Consider the following 23599-nt stretch of genomic DNA (forward strand, 5'->3'; position numbering starts at 1 on the left):
CTTCAGCCTCTTTATATCTATTCTGTACTCTTACGCATGCACATAGGTATATTTACTGTGCTTTGTGATGTAAGTGTTAGTAATTAAGATTGGAATAATGAACCTGCACTTTCCTCAGCCTAGCTACCAGGGTAGGCAGATTATGTGACAAATTGTTGTCATTGAAACTGACAACTTTAGTGAATTTCTTTTTATCCAGTAAATTCTGGCAGTGTAGAAAGACACAAACCTGTTTGCTTATGTATGGTTCAGGTTTTGCAGGCTCACAGAATTCACCTATGTTTCTGTCTCTCTCTCTCTCTCTCTCTGTCTCTCTGTCTGTCTCTCTGTCTCTCTCTCTATGTCTCTGTCTCTGTGTGTGTTTCTGTGTCTCTGTCTCTGTCTCTCACACACACACATACATTTTCCCTCCCCTCCCCATCATTCCCTTTTCCATTTCATCCTCCTCACCTCTTCCTTCCCCTCCCCCTATCCTCCTTCCCCTGCTCTTCTCTTCCTCCTCTTCCTACTCATTTCCTTCTTTCTCCTTCATTCCCTTTTCCTCCTCCCCTCCTTTCTCTGTTCTTCTCTTTCCTTCTCCCTCACCTTCTTGTCCTCTCTTCCTCCTTACCCTCCCTCCTTATTGCCTTCCTTCATCTTTCCCCTCTTTTTCTCCTCCTCTTCTGTGGGGCTGGCCTGAAGCTAAGGAGTCAAAGCATGCCTGAAACCCCAGATTTTCTTATCCTGAGAGTGGTAGGAGTCTGTTTGCCCCCACCCCCTTGCCCAGGTGCCAGCAGACCCTAAGCAGTTAGGCTTCCTGTGGACATGCCCCAATGCACCTAGCAACTGATAAGCTCTTCAAGGCTACAGGGACTGCTCACTGCTTACCTGAAGGCTGAAACAGCTGGGCTGGGCTTCTTATGACCTTATTAGTTTCCTTCCTCTGACCTCAGTTGCCTCTGAGTGTGCAAATGAAGCACCCCCTCGGTTCCTGCCCTAATCGACAACATACCACTACATGGACTCAAGAGGCTATATTCTTCCTAGGGTATAAATTTCCCTTGCTCCCTCCAAAACAAATGGCTGTCCATTGACATAGACTCTGGCTTGTGTCCCCCAAACACCCCAGTTGTACTCAGTCCACTCAGGATCCATCTTTGGCCCTGCCCATGCTTGGCCTGTTTCTCTTCCTGACCATGCCTGAACAAAGCTCCTGGCACTCTCCCTCCTCCCCATCCCCCTCTTCCATACCCCTCCCCTCCCTTCTCTCTGCCCTCATTCTCCAACTCCTAAACTTTCTACTCCTTTTCTTCCTCTTCCTTCTGCTTTCCTTCTCTCTGCCTTTCTCCCTTCTCACCTTCTTCCCTCTATAATTTCTCTTCCCTCTGTCCCTCCTCCTTCCCCCACTTCTTGTTCTCCTTTACCCCTTCTCCCCCTTCCTTTCTCTATTCTCTTTTCCTTCCTCCCTCCTCTCCTTCTCTTCCTTTTCCCTTTCCTCCTCTACCTTCTCTTCCTCCTCCACCTCCTTCTGTTCTTCCCCACATTATCTTCCTCTTCCCCCTCTCTTTCTCCTCCTCCCCTGTCTCCTCCTTTCCTCCTCCCCTTCCTTCTTCCAACCTTTCTACTACTCCCCTTCTTCCTCTTGTCTTCCTCCTCTTCCCCCTTTCCTTCTCCACCCCTCCTTTCCCTATCCGTCTCCTTTCCCTCCTTCCCTTCATTTTCTTCCTCTTCTTCACTCTCTACTCCTCCTCTCCTTCTCCAACTTCTCTTGCTCCTCCTCTTCCTCTCTTCTCTTCTTCCTTTTTCTCTTCATTCCCCTCCTTCTCTTCCTTCTCCCCTCTTCTCCCCATTTCCTTCTTCCTCCCTTTTCTTCTCCCCCTCCTCCTTCTCCTCCTCCGTCTCCTCCTCTATCTTGTCCTCCTCCTCCCCCTCTTCTCCTCTCCCTTCTCCTTTTCCTCCTCCATTGCTTCTCCTTCCTTTTCTCCCTCCCCTCCTCTTCTCCACCTATTCCTCTCCCCCTCTCTACCTCTCCCTCCTCCCTCTTCTTCTCCCCCTCTCTAGCTCCCCCTCCTCCTCACTTCTTTTTACTCTTCCTTCCTTTTTTCTCAATCCCTCCTCTTCTTCTTCCTCCTTCTTTCCCTTTGGAAACCCAGGGCCCCCTTAGCTGCATCTCCAATCTTTTTACATCTTAAGAATATATATATATATATATATATATATATATATATATATATATATATATATATATATATATATATAAAAATTATGTGTATGCATGTGTTTGAGGTGTATCCATTATGTTGAAACTTTGGCTCTAGGAACAAGGGCATTTTATCATGTAATATGAACTCCTAGTAGAAACTCATACGTGGAAATGATAGAAGCAACAACATTCAAGCAATGTTGTCAAATAAGCAACACAAATTCTTTTAGTGAACATTTATTTGTTGTTGAAATAGTGGTAAAGATGCATTTAATATTTTTTTATTTCTGTTCACAACATTAAGTAAACTGAAATATTAAGCCCTGTTTTACATTGACAATTTGAAAGGATAGCAACTACACAATGAAAACAGCAAACAGAAATGTTTACTGGTCCAGGTCATAACAGGGAGTGGTCAGCAGACCATCACAGGGCTTTGCAACAATACTCGGCAGAAGCCACTTTGTAATTACTGGCACTAAACAGAGAACTGGAATTCTCTGCTAGGTATTTAAGAAGATCAGGCAGATAGCTGCATACTAACCTAAGACTAGGTCTATTAAGGGACGAATGGACCATTGCAGTCCCAATTTTCACAAATAATCTCAGGAGGTGTGGAGCCCCATAAACCTGAGACATTGGAACATCAGGATGAGCAAGGTGGATTTCAGCATACTGGGGTTTTTCAAACGGGCAGAGCAGCTGGGTGCCCAGCATACTGTTGAAATACTCTCTTACTCCAATCACAAGTTCATCAACGGAATATTCCTTATTATCAGCCCTTCCTTGTGATTTCACAAAAGTGACATACTCTGCTAGAATGGTGTCTACATTCTTCTTAGCAGGGAGTTGGAATAACCGTTTCTGTTTGTTTACCAAGTCCCAGTCCTCAACAAGACATGGTTTTAGTTCTTCGGGCACATTCAATATAATTCCCCTTTTCATCTGCACTGCCTGCTCCCGTTGAAAGGTGCTGACAGCCCCAGCCACATTCTGTCGAGGGATCTGGGGTACTTTGCTGGTACCACTGCCACTTCTGCTTTCTGGAGTATTCTGCATGTTCTTTTGTAGTTGCACCTTAGGCATGGATCCTGAAGAGGGTTTCTCTATAGGAAAGCCTTTCCTCATGGAGTGATGACTTTTCTCCACAGAACACCTATTCTCTACTGTGTTACCTTTCTCAAAAGTGCACCTGCTTTGGGAAGACTGACCTCTCTCTCCAGAATGAATTTTCTTAAAAGAGCAACCCTTCTGTTCCATGCGACCTTTCTTGGCTGAGAGCTGTCTCTCTGCAGGGCAACTTTTCTTAGAAAGGTGACCTCTCTCCCCAGAGCGAATTTTCTCTACAGAGAGAAATCTCTTGGTGGGTAGACCTTTCTCTGCAAAACATCTCTTTTTGGGAGGGCAACTTCTCTCCGCAGATAGATGTTTCTCAGCACGACTGCTTTTCTTCAGAGGCCAACCTCTTCCTGTGGGGCGATTTCCACCTGTAGAGGGTCTTCTCTCCACAAAGTTACCCCATTTGACTGAGCGACCTTCCTCTGCAGGGCGACTTTTCTTCCTAAGCCCATCTCTCTCTGTGGGGTGATCTTCACCTGTAGAGGGTCTTCTCTCCACAGAGTTACCCCATTCGACTGAGTGACTCTCCTCTGCAGAGTGACTATTCTTCCTAAGCCCACCTCTTCTTGCAGGGCGATCTTCACCTGCAGAGGGTCTTCTCTCCACAGAGTTACCCCATTTGACTGAGCGACCCTCTGCAGAGCAGCTTTTCTTCCTAAGCCTACCACTCCGTGAGTGGCGATCTTCACCTGTAGAGGGTCTTCTCTCCACAGAGTTACCCCATTCAACTGAGCGACCCTCCTCTGCAGGGCGACTTTTCTTCCTAAGGCCACCTCTCCCTGTGGGGCGATCTTCACCTTCAGAGAGTCCCCTCTCTGCATAGTTACCCCTCTCTGTTGAGTGACCATTCTCTGCAGGGTGGCTTTTCTTTGAAGGCAGACCTCTCCTTGCAGGCATATCTCCCCATGCAAAGAGTCCTCTATTTGCATAGTTACCCCTTTCCACTGAACAATCCTCCTCTGCAGGGCGGCTTTTGATGGGGCAATATCTCCCTGCAGGATGAAATATACCTGCAGAGGGTCCTTTACTTGCCCAGTTACTCATTTCGACTGAGAGATCCTCCTCTGCGGAGTGGCTTTTCTTCCTAAGCCTACCACTCTCTGTGGGGCGATCTTCACCTGTAGAGGGTCTTCTCTCCAAAGAGTTACCCCATTCAAATGAGTGACTCTCCTCTACAGTGTGGCTTTTCTTCCTAAGTCCACCTCTCCCTTTGGGGCGATCTTCACCTGTAGAGGGTCTTCTCCCCACAGATTTACCCCATTCAAATGAGCGACCCTCCTCTGCAGGGCAACTTTTCTTCTGAGGTCGACCTTGCCCTGTGGGGCGTTCACCTGTAGAGGGTCTTCTCTCCACAGAGTTACCCCATTTGAATGAGTGACTATTGTCTGCAGAGTGGCTTTTCTTCCTAAGCCCACCTCTCCTTCTGGAGCGATCTTTACCTGTCGAAGGTCTTCTCTCCATAGAGTTACCCCGTTTGAATGAGTGACCCTTCTCTGCAGAGTAGCTTTCCTTTCTAAGCTGACTTCTCCTTCTGGGGCGATCTTCACCTGTAGAAGGTCTTCTCTCCACAGAGTTACCCCATTCAACTGAGCGAGCCTCCTCTGCAGGACTGTTTTTCTTCTGAGGTCGAAGTCTCCCTGTGTGGCGATCTTGACCTGAAGAGGGTCTTCTCTCCACAGAATTATCCCATTCAACTGAGTGACCCTCCTTCACAGAGCAGCTGGTGTTGGGGTGACCTCTCCCTGCAGGAAGATCTTTCTCTGTGGAAAGTCTTCTCTTCACAGAACAGCCTCTTTCTACCTGTAGATCTCTCTCTTCAGAGCTATGTTTCTCAGCTGAGGGCTCTTTCTCTTCAGGGTGATGGTTCTCAGTAGAGGGACCTCTCCCATCCAAGTAACCTGTCTCAGTAGGTGAACCCTTCTTAGTAGAAAGACCTTTCTTTGCAGGTTGACCTCTCTTGATAGCACGACCTCTCTCACCATAGGGACCTCGCTCAGTGAAACTACCTTCCTTTGCAGAATTACCTTTTTCTGTAGGATGGCTTTTCTTGATAAGTTGACCTCTCTCTGCCAGAAGATCTTTCTCAGCAGAGAGATGCTTTTTGGATGAGTGGCTTTTCTCAGATAAGTGATGCCTCTTCCCAAAGAGGTACCTCTCAGAGTGGTGATTTGTGGCAGAGGAACTTTTCACTGTAGCATTAGCGTTTATATCAGAAGGGTGATTCTCAACAGAGGAACTCTTCTCTGTAGCATGACATTTTTCATCACTGCGATGTTTCTCCACTGACAAAAGCTTCTTGGCCAAGGTGCTCTTAACTATAGTGCAGTGCTTCTCATCAATGGAACTTTTGTCTGCAATGTGATACTTTTCAGTGGAGGGATTTTTCTCTGTTGTGTGGGTTTGCTCATCAGAGCGACTTCTTGAGCAACTTTCTGTGGCAGGGCGGCCCCGTGGTCTTCCTGGAAGAGCTGGTTGAAGACTCCTCAGCTCAGTGGACTTCTGTCTTGAGGAGCGATTTCTCACCTTTCTGACTTGCCTGTAGCTTGGCCTCAGCTTCATGAAGTCATCTCCTTCAGCAAAATGCTGGTCACGAACATGAGGTCTTTTCTTTCTGGAACTCATTAAAGCAACCTTCTTGCCTTATCTTCAAAGAACTAATGAATTCCCAGATTTTCTGGAAAAAAATGGACTGGGAACACAGCCCAGAAGTCTGTAGTCTGAAATAGTTCTACAACCAGGATCAAATTTCCTGATTGTTAATCAAATTTAGCTCTTTTTATGGACGGCAGAGGAGCGGCAAGTGAAGAGCCTGTCCAACCGCCAGCTCAAAGTCAGGTTTCTCTGGCAACTATCTGTACACAAATGTCATCTGGGGGTGAGCTTATGCCTGTCAACCAATCAGTAGTCTTATGTAAATTGTACTATGTTCCATAGCGAAATGATTGGACCACCACTCTGATGTCATAGTAATGGCGCCCGCATGCACACAGGGAGGTGGGGGAGCCTTCCTTTCCTTTACCTTCTTTTAAAGACCAGGTTGTCCTTAGTCTTCCTTTTCTTTACTGTTTTTAAAGACCAAGTTGTCCTTAAGCTCACAACGATCCCCTAAGCTTCTATATCCTCTTCGGTGCTGACATTAAAGGTATGCATGCCCTACTTATGTTTCTTGATCAATGCAACTTCCTTCCCCTGACTCTTTCTGCCTAAATCACTTAGTTTTACTCTTCATTCCTGAGTGCAATGGTGTGGAGAAACTCTAGACTTGTGGTCCCTGCAGTCTAGAGGGAGAAAAGAAAGGAGTGCCATCTCCAGCCTCTCATCACTGAAAAAGAATAGATCTCTTTCCATCCTCCCTTTTTCCATTGCCTCTAGGGTTGGGCCACTTCTGAGTATGACAATGCGTTCATTTCCATTTACCCTGAGAATGTAAGAATAATAAATTAATCTATTAAACTGTGTGTCTCAAAAAATATACAGATAGATTGAAAGTTTTTAAAAAGTGGGAAGGTACAAGATATACATTGCAACCCAAAGAAAGATAGAGCAATATACGTATCAGACAAAACACACTTTAAAACAAAAACATTACAGGATAAACAATGCTTTCTAATGAGGAAAGGGTTTAACCATCAGGAAGCTATCACAATTATGAACATGTAAACATCTAAAAACAGAAAACAAAATGCATAAAGCAAAAAGCCACAGAAATACAATAGATAATTCAAAAATACTAACTGGAGATTTCAATAACTACTTTCAGTAACAGAATAGAGAGTAATTAACAATGAGGTAAAAGACTTGAACAACACTAAGAACCAAATAGTCTCAGAAATACATCTACACAACAATCTGCCCAAGAGTAGTAGAATAGACATGTTTCTCAAGTGAATGTAGAACATTTTCCATGTTAGATCATACACTGGCAAGAAAATAAAGGTATAGAACTAAGTATGCTCTTTAACCACATTGGAATGACATTAGAAATCAATAACAATGAAATTTATGGAAATAAAAATCTGTGAAAATTAAATTGTATAACAATATATAAAAGAAATAAAAAGGGGAAATTAGAAAATACATCAAAAACACCACATCTGGTAGAGAAGGCCTGCAATACCAGCCACTTGGACAGCTGAAGCAGGAGAATTGAATGTTCAACTACAGAGAAAATATGCTGGAAGTTAAAAATGCAAATGAAGACAAAATATATGTCTATCTATAAGACATTACTAAATTAGTGCTTAGGGAAAACTTTAAATGATGGGTGACTGTTTACAAGAAAAAAAAAGAAACAGGGGCTAGAGTGATGGTGGAGTTACAAGCCCTTGCTGTGTTGGGACCAGCCAACTTGTCAAACAGCACCTCAATACGGGAGTGAGGATTAAGAAAGAAAGAGACAAAAGATAGAATCAGGAGGGCTCTCAGTGAATACTGCAGCAGCCCCAAATTTATTTATCATAGTCTTTTTATACCCAAAACAAGGGAGGCAAAAGGCTTTCTTACCATGGTTCAAGAAACAAACAAGAGTAAACCCCTACTGAATTCTCAAAATATCTAGTAACCACTCCTTTAGCCTAACATCCTGTTATTTCGCTTTGAAGAGCAAAACGTCTAGTAACCATGCCTTTGGGCAATCATCCTGTTATTCAGCCTTGAAGATCAAAAACCAGCTTGAACTTTCTAACCATAAATCATGATGGAATCAAACTATAAGCTGGAGTCACTGTGGGCTCCCACATTGCTGTTCTTGCAAAGGACCCTAGTTTGGTTCCCACAAGCCACATCCAGTAGTTACAACCATTTGCAACTCTAGGTTCAAGGGATATGACACCCTGTGGACTCTTCAAGAACCCATATATACATGCTCATACATACAAAGCACACACACACACACACACACACACACACACACACACACACACACACACTTTTTTAAAATCTTTTTTTTTTAAAGTATCAGCTCAATAACTTGACTTTTTGTCTCAAGAAACTGGAAAAAAATTAAGTAAAGGTAAAACAAAGAAAAAAAGAATAAAATAATGGAGATTTGAGTGGAAATTAATAAAATATGGAATAGAAAAAGAGTGTATAAAATCAATTATGCCATTTCCACGATAATGGGAAACATAGTGCTAGGTAGACAGGCATGTGCCTGAGAGCTTATGTTGTGATCCACTTGGCCTTGCATTGGCTTTTGAACAAGGCCATAACTTCCTAGTCCTTTCCCGATAGTTCTACTAAACAGAAACCAAGTATTCGAACAGATGAGCCTACAGGGAGCATTCTCATTCAAATCACCACAAAACAAATTAACTTTTGGTTAGATTAAGCAAGAAAATTTACTGAGAAAAGTAGAGAATGTTCTAGTCATCAGAATTATAAATAACCCATAAGGTGGAATGGCAGCATGGTCTGAGCCCCATCCCAAATAAAATTCCTGGCTCCCTTAAATCTTTCTCAAGGCTCTGATTTACCAACAGATTTAGAAGTGGAATGTCCTTCTTTTATTCTGGGCCTCTGAATTTGTATCTTCATAGAACTGTTTTGCCTTATGCCTCTTTCCCTTATGTTTTTGACCTACTTATGTTTCTGCCTCTCGAAACTTAGAAGATCCTGATGGTATCTTTCTTAGGCTAAAAGGTAAAAGCATTTCAGGTTGTGAGCTCCCATATGCAGATACATACCAACTGGATATGAATATATAGATCACTGGTTTAACCTCTTACAGAGGTTAAATAACTTTTGCATAGAGATAATACTGAACAAATTGTTTCACGCTGTTCTACTCTACTGAGAAGGAAGCTCTGGAGTTGAATTTTGGCCCATCTGCTTTAGACCCAGGCATGTTTGTTTACAAGTTTCCTCAAAAGTCTCTGTCCTGGGTCAGGCTGTCCACTTAACCTCCATGACAGGGAAAAGGAGAACAAAACAGAACAACACAGAAAAAGACACTATGTGCTTTAAAATAGCTAAAAAGTAAACTATTCACAATAAGGATCACTGTTGCTTGTCACATGCTCCATTTTTTGTTTGTTTGGGTTTTTTTAACTCTAAATATGCCCCTCCCTTTCCTTGGTTTTGTTTACTATCTTTAAACCTTTTATTGAGTCTTTAACTTTCTCTATTTTAGGATTTATAAATTCATTGAATATGATTTTAAAAATCTATGTATAGGTAATTTTAATTTGCTATAACTACATAACACTTGGATTCAACTATTGTTTAGGAAAAGGTTGTGTTCCTAATCGTCTCACCTTGGAGTACCATGTGACTTGCTGCCCTCTTGGCTGATGACCTATGCAAACCTTGGATTACATAACAACCATGTAGCTTGCCACCATCTCAGCAGCCATGTGAATCAGACACCATCTTTACTAGGATTAAAGAAAGGGCATGCCATGTGACTTTATCACCATTGTGGAGGGAGAGAGCAATTTTTATATCCCATCATATATTATCCTGTATATGTTGTCAATATTAAGTCTAAAGCAAGTGAAAAAAAAAACAAGTTTGAAGTAAACTTAGTTTGTTTAATGTAAAATAATATTCAAAATCTTGTATATAAATTGGTTATAAAAGACTGAATACTTGAATAAAGTGGGTTAAATTTCATTATACTTGCATTGCAGGAAAGCCCCTAAGCTCAAGCTGTTCCCTTGGATAGAGCACAAGTTCTCTTGGGTAAGCTGGGGTAAGCTTTTTACTATAGTAAGCTGCATGCTAGCCTCTTTTCAGAACAAGGATGGATGGGAAATAAGACATGCCAGAAGTCTGATGTCTCTGCCTCTAGCTGCGTAGGCCTGAACAGCTCCAGCAGTGTAAGCCAAAACAGAAAAAAATCCTGTTTATGTTAAAGGTAAATTACTCCTCATATCTCACACAAAAGGAGGGATAGATTCTCTTACCAGTGGAGGATCTCAGAATCTACACCCACATCCTAAATGTCTCAAACAACAGAGAGGCAAATAGCATTACTCTGCCTCCAATGTCTCCTGTGTTGACATAAGAGGATGCTGTGAACAGGGGAACCTTGTAGCTAAGCCTTCACCCAACTGGTATGGGGCCTGAATGCTAGTTCAATTGGCCATGTCCTTTACCCTGGCATTCGATTCTTTCTCTTATTAAAAGCTAATTACAGGGTAAAAGCCAATTACTCTAACTATCCATGTTCCCTCATTACAGGAAGATAACAGACACTCTGTCATCAAACACAGCTTTGGAAAATTATCCAGAATATTCAAGAGGTATCATTGACAGCTGGTTTTATATCTGCTGCTCCCCTCATCACCTTTCTGTCAGCCTTGAAGAAGTTACCAAGAAATCAATCCCTAAATCCCTAAAAGCAGTTTGGGTGACCCTAAAGGGGAATTAATGGGCCATGGGCTGTCAACTCACGCCTTGTCTTTTTTTAATTAATACAAATTTTTATTCATTTTACATACCAATCAAAGATCATGCTCTTCCTTCCTCCCAGCACTCTAGCCTCCCCCTCCCAACCAATCCCCCTTTCCCCCTATAAGAAGGTAAGACCTCCTATGGAGAGGTACATTTATTAAACAGAAGTCCAAGCCCCTCCCTCTGCCTCAAGGCTGTGTAAGGTGTCCCATCACAGTTAGTGTGCTCCAAGAAGCCTGCTAATGCACCAGGGATGGATTCTGATCCTACTGCCAGGGGCCTCCTTAAGCAGATCAAGTTACACAACTGTCTTGCTATGCAGAGGGCCTAGCCCAGGGCCACAGCTGGGAGGCTCCGCAGCTGTTGTTCAAAATTTCATGAGTTCCCACTCACTAGTTTGGTTTGGTCATATCTGCAGGTTTCTGCATCATGATATTGATGCTCCTTGCTCATATATATAATCCCTCTTCGATCTCTTTGACTAGACTCCTGGAGCTCGGCCTGGTGATTGTTTCCATCTGCTTCCATCAGTTACTGGAGAAAAGGTCTAAGATGACAGGTAGGGTATTCACCAATCTGATCACTGGGGCAAGCCAGTTCAGGCACCATCTCCAGTATTTCTAGTAGTCTAAGCTGGGGTCATCTTTGGAGATTACTGGGAACTTCTGAAGTACCCGGTTTCTCTCTATGCCCACGATGTCTACCTCTATCATGTTATCTCTTTCATTGCTTTCCCACTCCATCCCTGTTCCAGCTCAACCATCCCATTCCCTGAGATTATCTCCAATCCCCTACCCTCCATTGCCCACCACTCATCCCCAGTTTACTCATGGAGATCTTATCTATTTCCCCTTCCCAGGGTGATCCATGCATCCCTCTGTGGATCCTCCTTGTTAGCTAGCTTCTCTGGAATTGTGGGTTGTGGTCTGGTTATCATTTGCTTTACATCTACTATCCACTTATGAGTGAGTACATACCATGTTTGTCCTTCTGAGTCTGTGTTACCTCATTCAGGATATTTTCTAATTCCATCCATTTACCTGCAAATTTTGTGATGCCATTGTTTTTCTCTGCAGAGTAGTACTTTATTGTGTATATGTACCACATTTTCTTAATTCGGTCTTAAACTGAGGGGCATCTAGTTGTTTCCAGGTTCTGGATATTATAAATAATGCTGCTATGAACATAGTTGAGCATGTGTCCTTATGTTATGATTGAGCGTTACTTGGGTATATGACCAAGAGTGCTATAGCTGGGTCTTGAGGAAAATTAATTCCCAATTTTTGGAGAAACCACCATACTGATTTGCAAAGTGGCTTACAAGTTTGCATTCCCACCAACAGTAGTGGAGTGTTACCCTTGCTCCACATCCACTCCAAAATAATCTGGGTTCCCTGTTTTGGATCCTAGCCATTCTGACAGCTATAAGATGGTATCTTTGAGTCCTTCTGATTTGCATTTCCCTGATGACTAATGATGTTGAGCAGTTCCTTAAATGTCTTTCAGCCATTTGACAATCTGCTGAGAATTCTCTTTTTAGCTCTATAGCCCATTTTTTAATTGGATTGTTTGGTATTTTGATGTCTAGTTTTTTGTAGTTCTTTGAGTGCTTTTTATATTCTGGAAATCAGCCCTCTGTCAGATGTGGGGTTGATTAAGATCTTTTCCCATTCTGTAGGCTGTCCTTTTGTCTTGTTGACCTTGTCCTTTGCCCTACAAAAGCTTTTCAGTTTCAAGAAGTCCCATTTATTAATTGTTGTTCTCAGTGTTTGTGCTACTGGTGTTATATTTAGGAAGTGATCTCTGGTGCCAATGCATTCAAGAATATTCCTACTTTCCTTGTATCAGGTTCAGTGTAACTGGTTTTATATTGAGGTCTTTGATCTACTTGAATTTGAGTTTTATGCATGGTGACAGATATGGATCTGTTTGTAGTCTTCTAAATGTTGACATCCAGTTATACCAGCACCATTTGTTGAAGATGCTTTCTTTTTTTCCATTGTACAGTTTTGTCTTCTTTGTCAAAAATCAGGCATTCATAGGTGTGTGGGTTAATGTCAGGGTCTTCAATTCAATTTCATTTGTCCACAGGTCGGTTTTTATGCCAATACCAAGCTGTTTCTATTACTATAGCTCTATAGTAGAGCTGGAGTTCAGGGATAGTGATGCATCCAGAGGTGGCTTTGTTGTATAGGATTGTTTTAGCTATCCTGGGTTTTTTGTTTTTCCAGATGAAATTGAATATTGTTCTTTCCAGTTCTGTGAAGAATTGTGTTGGGATTTTAATGGGGATTGTGTTGAATCTGTAAATTGCTTTTGAAAAGATTGCTATTTTACTATCTTAATCCTACCTATCCATGAGCATGGGAGATCCTTCCCTTTTCTCATATCTTCTTCAATTTCTTTCTTCAGAGACTTCTTCCTTTCTTGTCATTCAGGTCTTTCACTTACTTAGTCAGAGTTACCCTAATATATTTTATATTACTTGTGGGTACTGTAAAGGGTGATGTTTCTCTGATTTCTGTCTCAGCCCTTTTATCATTTGTATATAGGAGGGCTACTGATTTTTTTGAGTTAGTCTTGTATCCTGCCATATTACTGAAGGTGTTTCTCAGCTGTAGGAGTTCCCTGGTAAAGTTTTGTGGGTCACTTATATATACTATCATATCATCTTCAAATAGTGAAAGCTTGACTTCTTCCTTTCCAATTTGTATCCCCTTGATCTCCTTTTGTTTCCTTATTGCTCTAGCTAGAACTTCAAATACTATATTGAATAAATATGGGGAGAGCAGGCAGCTGTAGCTAGAGTTTTCCTGCCTTGCCCACAGTCAGGACAAATCTTTGTCACCCGCCAGTCCCACAGCTGCTCAGACCCAACCAAGTAAACACAGAGACTTATATTGCTTACAAACTGTATGGCTGTGGCAGGCTTCTTGCTAACTGTTCTTATAGCTTAAATTAATCCATTTCTATAAATCTACACCTTGTCACGTGGCTTGTGGCTTACCGGGAACTTCACATGGTGCTTCTCATGGCGGCGGCTGGCAGTGACTCCCTTTTGCCTTCCTGTTCCTTCTTTTTTTTCCCCTCTCTATTAGTCATGCCTATACTTCCTGCCTAGCCACTGGCCAATCAGTGTTTTATTTATTGACCAATCAGAGCAACAGATTTGACATACAAACCATCCCAGAGTAGGCAGCCTTGTCTTGTTCCTGATTTTATTGGAATCCCTTTGAGTTGCTCTATTTCACTTTTCAAATCTTGAACTCTTTCCTTCACCCGTTTAATTACTTTTTCTTGGTTTTCTTTTCCTTTCTTTCTTTCGTTCTTTCTTTCTTTCTTTTTTCTTTTTTTTTTTGGTTTTTCAAGACAGGGTTTCTCTGTGTAGCTTTGTGCCTTTCATGGGACTCACTTGGTAGTCCAGGCTGTCCTTGAACTCACAGAGATCTGCCTGGCTCTGCCTCCCGAGTGCTGGGATTAAAGGCATGTGCCACCAACGCCCGGCCTTTTTCTTGGTTTTCTTTAAGGGATTTGTTGATTTCTTCCAATTTTTTGTTTGTCTTTTCCTCAATTTCTTTAAGGGAATTTTTCATTTCCTCTTTAAAGCCTCTTGCATCTTCATAAAGTTATTTTTAAGGTCACTTTTCTGCTTCTATGCTGTGATATTTAGGTCTTGCTGTTGAAGAAGGGCTAGGTTCTGATGATGCCATATTGCTCTTTATGTTGTTGTGTGTATTTTGCTCTGGTGTGTTGCTAGAGTTTTGCTGCCTTGCCCACAGTCAGGACAAATCTTTGTCACCTGCCAGTCCCACTGCCGCTCAGACCCAACCAAGTAAACACAGAGTCTTATATTGCTTACAAACTGTATGGTCATGACAGGCTTCTTGCTAACTGTTCTTATATCTCAAATTAATTCATTTCCATAAATCTATACCTTGCCACGTGGCTGGTGGCTTACTGGTATCTTCAATTGCTTCTTGTCATGGCAGTGGCTGGCAGTGTCTCTCTGCCTCAGCCATTGGCTTCCCAGAATTCTCCTTTCTCCTTGTCCCACCTACTTCTTGCCTGGCCACTGGACAATCAGTGTTTTATTTATTGACCAATCAGAGCAATTTGACATACAGACCATCCCACAGCACTGGTGTCTACCCATCTCTTTCTCCAATAGGTACAAGAGTTGCCTGCATCTGAATGAGCTTCTATTGGTCCAATCCATGCTTGCTGTGTATGTGTCTCAGAGGGCCACTCTAGGTACCATCTTAGCTCTTGGTCTAATTGAAGCTGACAGATTCTTTATCTCAGAGAGCTGCTCTTGGTCCAATCCAAGCTGTCTATTTCTGTGTCTCTGAGAGCTGCTCTTGGTCTTATCAGGACTATTGGTCCAATCAGAGCTGGCAGATTCTGTGTCTCAAGAAGCCTTTTTGTCCAATGAGAGCTTTCAGATTCTGGGTCTCAGGAAGCCACTCTTGGTCCAATGAGAGCTGGTGGATTCCATGTCTCAGGAAGCCACTCTGGTCACAGGTGGATGGGTCTTGGGGTAGGGCATGAGTATTGTAGATTGCAGGGTCTGATGGTCACCCCTCTTCTTGCCACTCTGGACATTGCTTTGGAGACTCAGACCTGAAACAGCAAGACTGATGCCTTTTTGCAGCAATTAACGTCTCTGTCTCAGCGGCTCAAATCAGCTTAACATCCTTCAGGACCAGATCAACTTCTTGACTGCTACAGTACTCCAATATTAAAAAGGACTGGATCTGACCACTCTGATGAAACTTGTGCCATCTCCACAAATGATGCTGCTTCTGTCCACATCAACAAATCCTAACTGGTTTGAGATGGAGCCTAGAGACAGAAACCAGACAAAAATTCCTTCTAGTTCCCTTCTATTCTGGCTCCTCTCCTGGATCATTCTTTCCTCTTTATTATCCTCATACCTATATTGTTTCCCTGTCTTTTAAATGTTTTACTTACTGAACTTTACCCTAAACCCAAACAAAATGTTTCACAAAACTCTCCCAATAGCTCTCACTCTACAACAGTTCCATTTGTTCCTTGTATGTCTGAAAAAAAGACAGTTTAGATGCCTTCATCGAGAAACTCTAACTAAAAGGAACCTTCATCCCTTTCATCCCAGGCCAGATACTATAGATGTAATTCTAAACACTCTTATTAAATAAGAAACACAGAGCCAAATAAAGAATTAAAAGCTCAGAGATTGAGCATTAACCAAGAGATAAGACCACCTTATCTTACCACTCTATGCTGTCCTTCCCCTGAGAGAGAGACCATCTTCCTATGTTGTCCCAGTCAGCAGGATCTTCAGCAGAGACCCTAGAAGGGGGAATGGCAAATGAAAGGGACAAGAAACACAAAGAATTGACAGCAAGACAGGTATTCTGATCAAGCTGCAAAATTTTATTTTTCTCAGGTGGGTTTTCTTTTTTCTTTCTTTCTTTTTTTTCTTTTTTTTTGGTTTTTCGAGACAGGGTTTCTCTGTGTAGCTTTGTGCCTTTTCCTGGAACTCACTTGGTAGTCCAGGCTGGCCTCCAACTCACAGAGATCCGCCTGGCTCTGCCTCCCGAGTGCTGGGTTTAAAGGTGTGCACCACCAACACCCGGCATATTTTTCTCAGGTGGGTTTTATAGTTAGCAGACCAGGAAACTTTTTTTGGGAAAAGATCAGGGGATTGGTGAGTTGCCAAGCAACCCAACCACAAAACATTGTTACTAATGGTCAGTGTAGCAGAAAGATAAGGAAACGTTAAGTTATTTTCTAATAACTCAGGACTTGTCCAGGCATGGCACAAGTTATTGATAAGTGGCTCAATACTGGACAACAGAAACATAACTCAGGCAGGCAATATGGCATGGCTCTTACAATTGTCCTAGGCACTGTGCCTGTTTTTTATTGCCTTTCCGTTTGGCCTTCTCATTGTTTCTAAACCCAACCACATGACTTCCTCATCACTGCCTGTCTATACAGACCTCCAGGTCTCTATAGTTTGTACTGAGATTAAAGGTTCAGGTCACCTCTTGGCTGTGTCCTTGAACACACAGAGATTCTGCCTGCCATGTGATGGAATTAAGGGCTTGTGCCACCACCACTGGACTTCTGCTAAATGGCTTGCTCTTAGCTCTGATCTCTAGGCAACTTTATTAACATACAAATTGCCACACCAACTCCAGTGTCGTCCATGTGACATTAACAATTATGTCAATAATAGCGGACAGGAGATATGTGTCCTATGGGACTAAACTCCCTGGAGGTCCCTGGCAGAGTGCTCATGTTATGCCTCCTTCTTGAAGGAGATGTGCTTTATAGATCATGAGCTATCTGGGCTATGGGTTCTATATAACTGCTTTTCTGATAATGTTCTAATTAATCTATAAAACACAGCCAAAATTAATGAATGCTTGGGTTGTGAACTATTGAGGAAAGGGGAAGCTGTACATGGAGCTTATTTAGATATAGCAGAATGAGCTATTCTTTGAAGACCCCAAGCCTATAGATAATAGAAGGTATGATAGTTCAGGCACTTCTAGGGAATGAACACTCACCCACTAGGAATCCTTTAGGAATCCCAACTAAAGTGATTTATGGCAGAAAACATTATCTCATAGGAGGCAGATGGTGGGGCTCCTCTGTTTAGGAAATTCAGCATGGGAAACTTAAGGACTACAGCAGAACCCCTTCCCTTTACAGGAGTAAAAGTACAAAAGTCCATATTCCAACAGGTAAAAAGATTTTATATTAAAAGAGATATGTGATAAAAGAATTGGAGAAAGCCATAGGGAGGATCTTCAACATTCAAATTGGCTAAATGGGTCATGAGAACCAAAAATAAAAATACATAGTAAACTAGAGAGCAGCTGAGATAAAGATGAAGGACACAGATGAAACCACAAAGAAGCCTTCACAAGTCTAGAGACTGTACTAAGTTTAAAAAACACAGACTCCTCTTTGGGTCATAAAGTTCTTGTAAGTGAAGGAATAAGTCTAGTGCCAAGTAATAATTGTGTGCCTACTGTTTTTAAAGATGATGTAATTGAATTATTGCCAAGCTCTTGTTGCTCCTTGTATGACTTGATAGTTTTCTTTTCTGTATATAAACTACTGATTTGCAAAAGTAAAATTATAGCAGATTCAAAATACTTCTGAGTGTGTTTTCTGTCTGTCATTCACCAAATCGTTGCCTTCCTGACTAACCAAGCCCTGGTTCTTCTACGGTCATCATACTCCCGGTGGGCCAGTCCATGGCAACAAATAGAATCACATTTCAGCACAAATAAAATATCACCATAAGATACAATCCTTTACATTAGTCCTCTAATTTCTCCTGTTCCTTTCCTTTGAGACTCTGTAGGTCCCTGCTACTTCTGCTGCCTCATTTTGATTCAACAGCCCTGGCAAATGCGACCAGTCATTTTCACTTTGAATCAATTCTATGCCTTTTCTCACCAGCTCACTCTCTCTCCAACCTCCATTCCTCCCTATCCCCTAACCTTCCCAGGAAATCTCAGTTTTACTCTGTAACCAACTCATTTGCTTACAACCCACTAATAGTTATTTCCCAGATCTCTTCAGAAATACAGGACAGCAATCACCTGATCCATCACAGCTGATCAAGTTAAGACTCTCCCACAGCTATATGACAGTTCCCTCTCCTCAATGGACCCAGAACCATCTCCTCCAACAAAGACCCTTCTCAGAAGAAAACAACTATAACAACCCTGCCCTGCATTTTTAAATTCTTTCAAAGTTAGCAATAATAGGTTAATGCTGAAGGTCTATAGTTCCCAGCTTCCCTTGCCATCTTCAGAAGTCCTTTCCATCCTCATAAGGGGCTATATCCCATCTTCCTCTGTAGGCATTTTGGCGATTTACACACACATGGGTGACAAAATGCTCCCTCACAATGAGTAAACATGGTTCTGCCTAACATCAGACCAATCATTTTTCTTTCCACCTTCCCTGTCTCTCTAGCTACCTCTAAATAATCTAAATAATGGAGGAGGTGTGTCACTGGGGGCTGTCTTGAACATTTAAAAAGCCAACAGCTAGGTTCGGTCCCCCCCTCTTCCTGCCTGCAACTTTCAGATTGGATATGTTCCAGTGCCATGCCTTCCTGCCCACTGCCATGCTCCCTACCATGATGATTATGGACTAACACTCTGAAACTGTAAGCAAGTCCCCAGTTAAATGCTCTCTTTTGTAAGTTGTCTTGGTTATGTTGTCTTTTCACAGTAATAGTAGAGTAACTAACTTGGTAATATGGTTTTTGGTATTGCTATGATAGGCCTGACCATGTTAACTATTTTTGACTCTAGAACTTTGGATTAGGAAATAGATTGGGCTTAATGGGCCATCCTAGTAGGACCTTGGAAGACAGTATACTTTGGAGAACAATGTATACTGTGTAGACCCACCTCAAGAGATTTCGGGGGTGACTAGTACTAGAGACAGTTGTGTGATATTTTAGCAAAGAATGTGGTTGCTTTCTATAGCAGGCTTTCTTGGACCGCCAGCCCCCAAATCAAGACATGGAGATTTATTATTATTTACGAATGCTCAGCCTTAACTTATGCTTGTCCCACTAGCTCTTATAACTTAACTTAACCTGTTTCTCTTCATCTATGTTTTGCCTTGGGGTTTTTTATCTTTCTTTTATTTTGTATGTCCTACTTTTCCTGCATTCTCCATGTCTGGCTGGCTGCTGCCTGCCTGCCTGCCTGACCCCTGGAGTTCCCCCTCTTTCTCCTTCATTCTCTCTTGACCCTAGATTCCTCCTCCTACTTATTCTCTCTGTATAACAGCCCTGTTATCCCTCTACTGCTGAGCTTTTTATTAGACCAATCAGGTACCTTAGGTAGGCAAGGTGCAACAAATGCAACACACAGATAGAATAGGATAATAAGGTAGATTACTGTATCTACTTGTATGCTAAATCAGTACCTATCAGCTTTAGATAATTGGCATTTGGTTGGACTGCAAACTGTTCAGGATGGTTCCAAAATGGCTAGCTGACATTGTCCATAATGTTACAATTCTAGCCAGAAATTCAGATATGCTTTACCTGTAACTCAGGTTCTGACTATGGATATTACAGCCAGTTCCTATGTGACATAACCATTGTTTTAGTTTTTCACAGGATCCCACAGGGATACCATCAACCACCACCACCACCACCCATGCCCCCTGTAGAAAGCAAGAAATAATTGCTCAGAAGAGATTTTGAACTTTTAAACAGTGTTGAGACTATAAAAAAAGTATAGGGACTATTGAAGTTGGACTAAATGCATTTTGTATTTTGATATGCCTAAAAGCCTATGTGGGCAGGGAGTGAACTGTGATAGTTGGAATAAAATGTCTACCATAAGCTCATCTTTTTGAATGTTTGGCTTCTGATTGGTGGATGGTTTAGGAAGTATTAAGACACATTGTCTTGCTATCTTGTGGAGAGGTAGGACAGCAGCAGCAATGAAGGACAAGAAAGTTGTGCATCAAATACTATGCTCCCCATCAGAGAGTTAGCTGCTGGTAAGCTTTCAACTTCTTATCTCAACTGGAGGCCATTTTGGAAATGCCTGATGTTTAAGAAATTAACCAATTGCAACCAGAACTGATTAAATATTTACAAAAGAGCACTTCCTGAGACTTAGAGACCAACCCCCAGCTCCAATCCTGCCCTGGACCTTCCATCTGGACAAGAGGTGAGTGCCTGGGCTAGACCCAGAGAGGTCGGCTCCTAGATCCCATCCCTGGGCACCAGCCATTCCGGGGAAGACCTGCCAAATTTGGCCCCAGGTTCTGGCCATCTGGCAGGATCCGCTAGACCCCCACTGGGAAGGTTCCCCTTCTCCAAGAACCCCAACAGACCCTGCAATCTCCACACCCTGCCCCCATGACCATCCACCGAGATGCCAGCCACTTCCTGAGACTTAGAGACCAGCCTCCTGCTCCCATCCTGCTCCGGACCTCCCATCTGCACAAGAGAGAGAGGCTTCCTGAATCTGTCAGTTCTGTCTAGACCAAGAGCACTGATAAGACCAAGAAGGAATACACAAGGACATGGGGAGACCTCAAGGCAGAAGTACATAAAACAAAATGAAGAGCAATACAGCATCACCAGAACCTAGCCCTCCTTCAAGAGCTAGACCTGAACATCAAAAATGGAAGAAGCAGAAGAAAGCAACCTTATGAATAACATCATGAAGAGGGAGAGGCTTATATAGAAGAAATCACAAATGAAATTGAGGAAAAGACAAACAAAAAATGGGAAGAACGCTATAAAAAACTAGAGGAAAGGACAAATAAAGCAGAAGAAAACAATAAATCCCTGAAAGAAAATCATGAAAAAGCAATGAAACAGATGAAGGAAACAGTCCAAGACCTGAAAAGGGAAATAGAAAAAATAAAGTAGACGCAAACAGAGGGAATACTGGAAATAGAAAATCTGAGTAAATGAATGGGAACTTCAGATGCCAGTATAAACAACAGAATGCAAGAGATGGAAGAGAGGATCTCTGGCATTGAAGATACGGTAGAAGAAACAGATTCAACAGTCAAAGAAAACACTAAGGCCAACAAAATCATGACCCAAAATGTCCAAGAAATTTGGGACACCATGAAAAGACCAAACCTATGAATCAGGGATAGAGGAAAGAGAAAAATACCAGCTCAAAGGCACAGAAAATATATTCAACAAGATCATAGAAGAGAATTTTCCCAACTTAAAGAAGGAAATGACTATGAAGATACAAGAAGCCTATAGAATATGAAATAGGCTAGACCCCCCAAAAAGTCCCCTTGCCACATAATAATTGAACAACTAAATGTACAGTATAAAGAAAGAATACTAAGAGCAGCAAAGGAAAAAGGCCAAGTGACTTGTAAAGGCAAACCCGTCAGAATAACACCCGATTTCTCAATGGAGACTTTGAATGAAAGGACCTGGACAGATGTAATGCAGACACTAAGAGACCATGGATGCCAGCTTAGACTAATATACCCAGCAAAACTTTCAATCACCATAGACAGAGTGAACAAGACATTCCAAGACAAAGCCAGATTTAAACAATACTTATTGACAAAACCAGCCCTACAGAAAGCACTGGAAGGGATATTCCAACCTAAGAAAGTCAGATACACCCTCGAAAACACAGGCAATAGATAATGCCACAGCAGTAAACCCCAAAGAAGAGAAGTACACACACACTACCACCAAAAAATAACAGGAATGAACAATCACTGGTCATTAATATCCCTTAATAGCAATGGAATTAATTCACCTATCAAAAGACACAGGTTTACAGAATGGATATGAAAGCAGGACCCATCTTTCTGCTGCATATAAGAAACACACCTCAAATTCAAAGATAGACATTACCTCAGAATAAAAGGCTGGGGAAAGACTTTCCAATCAAATGGTCTTAAGAAGCAAGCGAGTGCAGCCATCCTGATATCCAGCAAAATAGACTTCAAACTTAAATCAATCAAAAAGACCAAGAACGGCGTTACATATTCATCACAGGAAATATCCACCAAGATGAAGTTTCAATTCTGAACATTTATACACCAAACACAAGGGCACACACATAGGTTAAAAAAAACATTATTAAAGCTTAGACCACATATAAAACCCCAAACATTAATAGTGGGAGACTTCAACACCCCACTTTCACCACTGGACAGGTCTCCCAAATGGAAACTTAACAGAGTGATAAAGGAATTAACTGATGTTATGACTCAAATGGACGTAATGAATATCTACAGAACATTCCTTCCTAATAAAAAATAATATACCCTCTTCTCAGCACCCCATGGAATCTTATTTTGAATCAGCCACATACTTGGCCACAAAGCAAATCTTAATAGATACAAAATGATTGGAATAACCTCCTGTGTTCTATCAGACCACCGTGGTTTAAAGTTAGTTTTCAACATCAACAAAAACTACAAAAAACCTAAACTCTCAAGAAAACTGAATAATGCTCAACTGAATCACCAATGGGTTAAGGAAGAAATAAAGAAAGAAATTAAAGACTTCCTAGAGATCAGTGAAAATGAAGACACCACATACCCAAACTTATGGGACACCATGAAAGCAGTGCTAAGAGGGCAATTCATAGTACTAAATGCCCACATAAAGAAGTTGGAGAAATCTCACACTAGTGACTTAACAGCACACCTGCAAGCTCTAGAACAAGGAGAAGCAAAGTCTTCCAGGAAGAATAGATGCCAGGAAATTATCAAAGTGAGAGCTGAAATCAATAAAATAGAAACTAATAGAACAATACAAAAAATTAATGAAACAAAGAGTTGGTTCTATGAGAAAATCAACAAGATAGACAAGCACTTATCCAAACTAATCAAAACAGAGAGAGAGCATCCAAATTAACAAAATAAGAAATGAAAAAGGGGGGCATAACAACAGACAATGAGGAAATCCAGAGATTCATCAGCCCATACTTCAAAAACCTGTACTCCATAAAACTGGAAAATCTAAAAGAAATGGAAAATTTTCTGGATAGGTACCACATACCTAAGTTAATCAAGACCAGATAAACTATATAAATATTTGAATAACCCCTAAGGAAATAGACTCAGTCATTAAATGTCTCCCAATATTCCAAGACAAAGCCAGAATTCAACAACACTTATCCACAAGGACGGTTTCTGCGTGGAATTCTACCAGATCTTCAAAGAAGAGTTAATACCAATACTATTTAAATTGGTCGACACAAGACAAACAGAAGAAACATTACCAAACTCCTTCTATGAGGCTACAATTACCCTGATTCCTAAACCAAACAAGGATGAAACAAAGAAAGAGAACTACAGATCGATCTCCCTCATGAACATTGATGCAAAAATACTCAATAAAATACTGGCAAACAGACTCCA

General features: G+C 41.7%; 1 protein-coding gene across 1 annotated transcript; it reads right to left on the reverse strand.

The window, feature by feature from the left end:
* Positions 1–2403: 2403 nt before the first annotated feature.
* LOC143271047 (uncharacterized) lies at positions 2404–6139 on the reverse strand. Its single transcript, XM_076562918.1, has one exon. It carries the CDS (start codon positions 5921–5923, stop codon positions 2609–2611), a length of 3315 nt encoding a protein of 1104 aa, XP_076419033.1. The 5' UTR covers positions 5924–6139; the 3' UTR covers positions 2404–2608.
* Positions 6140–23599: the final 17460 nt, after the last annotated feature.

Source organism: Peromyscus maniculatus, chromosome X, assembly GCF_049852395.1.
Source record: "Peromyscus maniculatus bairdii isolate BWxNUB_F1_BW_parent chromosome X, HU_Pman_BW_mat_3.1, whole genome shotgun sequence".
NCBI lineage: Eukaryota > Metazoa > Chordata > Mammalia > Rodentia > Cricetidae > Peromyscus > Peromyscus maniculatus.